This window comes from Condylura cristata, unplaced genomic scaffold (assembly GCF_000260355.1).
Source record: "Condylura cristata isolate star-nosed mole 26May11 unplaced genomic scaffold, ConCri1.0 scaffold00018, whole genome shotgun sequence".
NCBI lineage: Eukaryota > Metazoa > Chordata > Mammalia > Eulipotyphla > Talpidae > Condylura > Condylura cristata.
The window spans coordinates 8,456,641-8,463,753 of record NW_004567119.1 but is presented as its reverse complement, the minus strand read 5'-3'; the positions used below and the strand labels follow the sequence as shown (position 1 = coordinate 8,463,753).

Sequence of the window (7,113 nt, the reverse complement as noted above, 5' to 3'; positions counted from 1 at the left end):
CCACCAGGGAGGCCGCATCATCTGTTTTATGTAAAACTTAGAAATAGCAAGCCCTGCCATGAGTGGAGCTGCTGGGTGAAGGACAGTCCTGGGCCACAATGCTTTTCTGTCACAACACTTTCCTGGCCACAATGGAAAGAAACTCACTCCCCCACTCCTCAGCCATGGGAATGGCCTTGCAGTCCTGCTGCTGCCTTCCCCCATTTCTGAGATGAGAATAACTGCGGTGAGCCAAATGCACAGGGTTAGCTACGTAACCTCACATGAGAACAATTATTTAACATGACTCTGAGAGAGTGCTGAGGTTCCCAGACACAGGAAGCGGAAAGTCAGAGGAGAGCTGGAGAGGGCTCTGAGGCCTTTCCTGACAGCAACTTCCTCAGAACAAATGGCAAATTGGGTAATAAATTTATCACTGTCATTTTATATGTACATATACTCTTAAATCAGCTCGCTAGCATAACACACTTTTGCAAAAAGTGGATAATCAACCTACTTTCTATTTTCTGAAGAGCCAATAAAATCTGTGACTTGATGTTCATTTTAATGTTCTGAATCACTGGTAGATTTACTATTTCAACTGAAATGACAGTGATAACTATGCATATTGTGCAGAAATCCTGGAAAGTGACTCTTCAACTGTGTGTGTGACAGAGAGAGACAGAGAGAGAGAGAGAAGGGCAGTGGGACGGGAACCAGTCTTGTTATGTGCTCTGCTTTGCAAATCTTTCTCTCAGGTGTTTGGAATCTGAGAAATTCTGATAGGGGAAAAAAGTATAAATGCACCGTATTCAAAGAAAAAGTCCATTTTTAGATCTGGAATTTCATGGGAGAAGAACATTCTAATAGAGGCAAATATGTAAGTTGTCTCATTTTAGTCATTCATCCATATTTTTAAAGCAGGGCAGTGCTAACTGCAGGGCACACAGTGATGAATGAGAAAGATGGCAGCTTGCCTCAAGGAACTTGGGGCCTAGTGCTTGACAGGCGCTGAATGGGCAAATACAATAGGGTGTGTGTTCAGTGCTATTGCAAGGGTTAATAGATGGTGTTGTGAGAAAGGCACTAACTCAGACTGGGTCATGGAAATTTGCCAGATGAATCGATGTTTAAGCTGAGATCTGAAGACCAGAGCTAGAGCCAGAAGAAGCTCCACGGAGAACAGTCCAGGTAGAAGGATCATCTTGACATTCTCAAGTAGACTGGGTAGCAAGAGGAGATAGAGAAGAATGAAGAGAGAAGCAGTAGAGAGAAAGCAAGGCAGAGAGATTAAATGGGAGAGCAGCTGTCTGGGAGCCCTCAGGAGGTAGCCATCTTGGACAAGGAGGCATGTCCTCTCTTAACATCCGGGAGGACAGTCTCTACAATGAATAGCATGGTCGTAGCACTATTACTGTAACAACCGAGAGGATCTGTGCTTATTTGCATGGCGATGGGTAAAAAGGGAAATGACACCCTGATGGAATTTGGTCCTGTGCTCTGTCCTTAAATGAAGACTGCCTGACAAATCATATCACCATCATCGTCATCACAATATTTTCAAGGCCTCAGAGCAATCTCATTAGAAGTGAATGTCAATGACGAAGACCTTTATCGAATAAAACTGCATCACGAAGTATTCATTTACTACTTTTGTGCTGCATACCATCTAGAAATTGTGGCAGTTTATTTCTGAGACAGAACTTGCTTGGTGACATGTCGCGAGTGACTTGTGTGTGGCTGTCCCCACAGGAAGAACCCCAGTTGCATAAGATGTCAAAGGCTGTGTGAATGTGGTGATAACTGGCTCCGTGTGAACATCTCTGGCTTGCACAGTGCTCAGATCTTCTGCCAGAACAACATATTGGGAATTTTGGCTTTCCATTGCAAAATATTCCTGATAATTTCATGCTGAAATTATGTTTGTTTATTTTTCATTGTTGTCTTTAACAAGAAGTGGTTGCTTGGTGTGCATTGGATTAGTAATCAACACTCGGTTACTGGATTCTTTAACTGACTGTTCAGCTTGGTCTTGCAGCTCTGCTCTACCCCATGTACTAAATGACTCATGAGACTGTGTTTACACCTTGGTGCGGTGTTGATGGGGAGATGAATTATACTTTTGAATACAGTGGAGACCCTAAAAGTAATGTTTGTGCATGGGTGAGCCAAGACATGGCGCTGTGTGCTTTCAGAATAACAGCTTGCTCGGATGTGCACACACCCAAAAGTTATTCAATTATTTACCTAAGTATTACTTGTGGCATCAACTACCTGCTGTGCATGGCACAATGTCTGGGACAAGTCATCGGACTCAACATCTCCCTTGTTTAATGGGCACTCACTAAGCCTCCTGAATGCTCTCCCAAGTGGATTTCTCACATTCCTGTTGATGCTTAAGAGGTCAAGATGTACTTATAGAAATATCTGTGTACACATCTGTGTAGGAGTCCACAAGACCTCATGGGTAGGCCCACCCACCACACACATCACCGAGGCTTCTACATGTTTCAAAAGTTGTAATCCATCTCCCCAGAGCAAAGCGTGAAGGAATAAATGTAACGTCATCAATCACTAAACAATATAATTGTTAATGTCCTACTTCTATATTGTCATTTCATAGTTAGGGTTATCTTTGGCCCCTAAACTCAGATATTTTAAATATTTTACCCTTGCGATGAATATAACTATTTTATATACAGATTAGCTTACTTACCCAAGGTTTTGCTTTTCTTAAGTTTCTGGATATCAGATAATGTGATTTTATAATTAAATGATTTCCATAGAGGTGGTAATGCGACTTCCTTGAAAATTGAATCCATGATCAGCTTAGGATATAAGCAAGGGTATCTGGGAATCTGTTAATAGCTTTCTCCTATTTTCTTCTAATCAAAAATTAGGTGGCCTTGGTAAATCTCATAATAGCATTTCTTTAACATTGCCATTTGCAAGGTCATTGTGTGTTTGAAAACCAAGAAAGCAACTGGCATTGATTTACTTCCTTTATCTTTTCTGCTGTCTGTTTTCTTGTCTCTGTCTGGACCTGTCTCCCGGTAGTGTGTGTGTGTGTGTGTGTGTGTGTGTGTGTGAGTGTGTGTGTGAGTGCTTGCTCGTGCACGCCTGTGTCAGTGTAACCAGGGCTCAGAGGAATTCCTCTCCACTTTTTGGGGTGTTTGTTCTTCTTGCAACAGAAAGAACTCTGGCTCTAAGTAATGAGTTTAGAATCTATAAATGCCTCAGCAACAGCAATTTGGCAACTATATGCAAGTTCGCTGAGGATGTGATTTAGGGCACAGGATGCTTGTAGGGTAGTGCTGACATTCTGGCTCTAGCTGAGTGTGCATGTTAGCAACTGGTAAGAAGGAGGTAAAGTGGGGCCTGGGTGAGGGGGGTGCTTGGACTCAAAACATGGCAGTTACTGCGTATTGATGAGCAAGGAGTGAAGTTCCCTAAGTAAAAGTCACGCCCAGCGTGGGATGGAAGGAAGATACCTTGAAGACATGATGGTCACTTAGGAAATGGCAGTTCAGGTGTGGAACAGCACCCCCCTTCCGTGCCACGTGCACCCAGAGCCTCACAGGACTAGCTGCACAGCTGGCGACTGACTGAATCAGCCCAGCTGCCTGACGCTCGCAGCTCTGCTTTTCAGTTGTGTGGTACATCTCCCTGATCTATGAACCCCCTGCGGTACTGTTTCCAAGGTAGGAGAAAAAGGAGTAGAATGTGAGTATAGAGAACACTTTCTCCGTCCTCTGCGCTAGCCTAATCTGCAAGTCTGGGTGGCCCGAGGACACGCTCTCCACTCTGTCTGCATCCACTGCCACACACTCCAGTGTGACACAGTGCAGCTTTCCTGGGCTGTGGACACCTTGGACTGAACATTCAGGAATCCGTAGAATCGCAAAGCTCAAGAACCCATGTGATTTGAAGCATCTTCCTTTAAAGAGCACAGCAGTTACTTTCAACCTAATGTTACACACTGTTCTACAGATTACTGGCATCAGCACCTAGACATGAGGGCAAGTTGCTACATGTCCCTTCGAGGCAGAGAACCCCACAGGCACCCCAGGCCCGGCAGGCGAGGCTCTGGGCATCAGACAGGAGGCGGTTGTGGAGGAAAAGTAGGAGGGGTTGGGGCTGACATTTCTTGGGGCCCTTCTCTTGACCAGCCTGGGCAGAAGTCAGAGGACAGCAACATGTTACGTTCTCCTGAACTAGGAAAGAAGGCTGAGAGCAGGAAGCAGAAATAGCCCCTCAATATTGTAAAACTTTCAGCCCACTCCAGTGCTTTTCTTTCTTCCTCTGGGAGCAGCCTGCAGTGACTAATGACAATATATTTTTTAGCCCCAGAGGGATACTTTCTAAAATTAATGTCGGCCGAATGGCTCATTCCATACGTTTTAGAAAAATGGGTATTACACAAATGTGTGCCTGCCATGTCAGAACACCACAGTCAAACTTGGACAGAGGGTCCATGAAGTTTTCATTTTCCAAAGAGGGATAAACCATATGGCAAATAGGATGCATTAATTTTAATTGTTGCTGTATAAATGTAAGCCCAAGTTTTATTTAAAAATTTTTTTTACCAAATTTGGAGAGTTCCAGATGACCTAACTTAAAATGTTGGTATGGGATAGAAATGAAGTTTAATCTGGTGATTGGTAGGTAGCAAGTCAGAGATAAGCAAGCCTCTTTCCCAGAAGCTGTATATATTGATCAAGAAACTGCTTTGCACATGGTCACATGGGAATTATTGATCCAGAGATGGGTAGTTGTCCTGCTGAGCCAGGATGCATTGGCTAGCCAGTGTACACGTAGGAATAATTCATGGCAAACGCTGTACACTGGAGCTTCTGAAGAGTGAAATTTGAGGAGAAGCCACACCAACGTTTTCAAGTCCATCATTAAAGAGAGATGTTATGAGAAATCAAGTGTTGAGCACATACTTTTCATTAAGAAAAAATATTTTTTTTAAAACAAAAAGTTCTGTGGCCTATGCTAAACATTTAAAGGTAATTCCACACTTTCAGTCTTGCATCATAGTTTGACTCTCAGACCCTGTTTAAAGTAAACAAAACAAAACAAAACATATTGATGCTTTCTGTGGGGAAAGATGCCCTGTGATTTTTTTTTCTTTCATTTTTTGTTGTCTGATTTCCCTAACTTTACAAAACGGACAGAAGAGTCATTTTGAAATGCTGTCATTTGTACTGTTCAAAGCTGTCCCTGCTTTTACCTTGGGTGGCAGAGCTGGCACTGGGCACCCTGGTGCCATTTTGTCAGTTTCAGCATCTCCACTGGGAGCTGAGAGGCTGCTCTTGTACATAATATTTATCATCCCCACACCTGCCATTTCAGTGCACATTTCAGAATATTTCTGATCCTCAGCGTGGCTTCGTTTCTATGGATAGCACATAGAACAAAATAAAGGCTGAACAAAGCGAAGATACTCCATGATATCTGGCACAGATCTTGGAATTTCATTTGCATTTTAGAATTTGGAATTTGGAATTTCTACAGCAGTTTCCCTCACAGCCGCTAGGCCAGCTATGGAAGATATCATGTCTCTTGGCTTTAGTTTGTTCTGTTCTAAAGCGTCCCTGTGGTAGGGTGATCACCCCAACACCGGGCCAGCGGGCTTCCTCACACTCAGCACTAACTGGATCCTGACTGCCCTGGTGCTGGGGTGGCAAACACTAATTACTCCATATGTGTAAACTGAGGACGTAAAGGAGACAGCAGAAAACAGACTCCAACTTTACAGGGTGTCAGGGGCTGGGCTGCCACCTGGCGTTACCAGGAACTCTCCAAGATGACAGGGGAGCCCACCTGCTATGCTTCCGAGCATCCATCCAAAACAGTCAAAATTACCAGGCACTTTTTATATATTTCCAGCCATACTGTGGCTATTTGGTTTCAGAACACTGTCATAGTAAAAAAAAAAAAAAACCCAAACTCAAACTCAAGGTTTATTTCATCAAAGGGCTTTTGGGGCTCCCAGGGCTTACCGAGGGAAAGGAATCTTAGAAGCCTGATGATCTTCCCAAGCCTGCCAGCGGGCCAGCAAGCTCAGAGCTGGCATGGCAATCTCATTCCTGAAAAACCATGGCTTTGAAGAGTCACCCCAGAGATAGGAGCTGACTAACAAGTTAGCAACTCAGTCTAATCTTGAACAAACAATAAGAACAAACAGTAAGTGGCACTGAGTTTTGAGAACAGGTATTGTTCTTAACGCGCTTAAGGAAAATGCAGACTGCACCCCAAGGTTAGAAACGCGCACCGCACCGCTCACGGCACAAGCAGAGCACGTGTTCCACTCCGCACTTACTTCCTACCTTAAATACATTGATGGGGAGGTCGATGACCACATAGATGAGGTCTCCCAGGGCGAGACTGGCTATCAGCGCGTTGGGGCCATTCCACATGCACTTGTTCTGGTAAATGATCCTGAGCAGAGTTGCATTTCCCACCATTCCCACGATGAAAATAGTACAAGATATCACAGTGTTGATGTATTTGAAGGCTGAAGTGATCTTAATCTGCTGAGGGCAGTAGTTGTGCATGGAGCGGTTGCTAGTTAGGGCCAGGCTGGTGGGTCGCTGGGTGGTAGCCAGGAAGCTGAGCTCTGTCCCTCGGAAAGGGGTGAAATCATCCAAGTGAGTGCTTAGATTTGCACTGTAGCTCTCGGGATTATCTCCGATTACACATCCAGCCAGCAAGGCCCAAAAGGTGACCCTGAGGCACAAGGGCTCCATCTTGATGCTCTGTGAGGACAGCCTCTTAATGTGTTGCTTTATCACTTTCACTTTTTTTTTCACCTGGGGGGAAAAAGGGAGGGGGAATAATTTAGGTTGCAAAATCCAGCTGCTGATAAGATTGTGTCAGTGGTCATTTACAGTTTGTTATTAAGCAGGGTATGTTTGGCAATTAGATAAGATGCATCGTCAGGTTATTCCCCTGCAGAACAAAACCAGGAAAGACCAAGGATCTATTAAAGCAAGTTATTTCTTGGGCCCTTCCTGGTGGCGCAAGGGTTAAAACGCAGCACTGTGAGGCTATCACAGCACTGTAGCTGGTGTTCCATCCACAGCCAGAGAGGTGACTCACATGGGCAGCAGACCTCTGCTGTCTTGT

General features: G+C 44.4%; 1 protein-coding gene across 5 annotated transcripts in view; it reads right to left on the bottom strand.

Moving 5' to 3' along the window:
- Window positions 1-7,113, bottom strand: part of EDNRA (endothelin receptor type A) — a 49,177-nt gene that overhangs the window by 37,857 nt on the left and 4,207 nt on the right. For all 5 annotated transcript variants that reach the window (XM_012726957.1, XM_004685312.2, XM_012726958.1 and 2 more), the window contains exon 2: window positions 6,315-6,797. In XM_012726957.1, coding sequence (XP_012582411.1) covers window positions 6,315-6,734 — 420 coding nt within the window. In that variant the 5' untranslated portion in view covers window positions 6,735-6,797. The remainder of the gene's footprint in view (window positions 1-6,314; window positions 6,798-7,113) is intronic.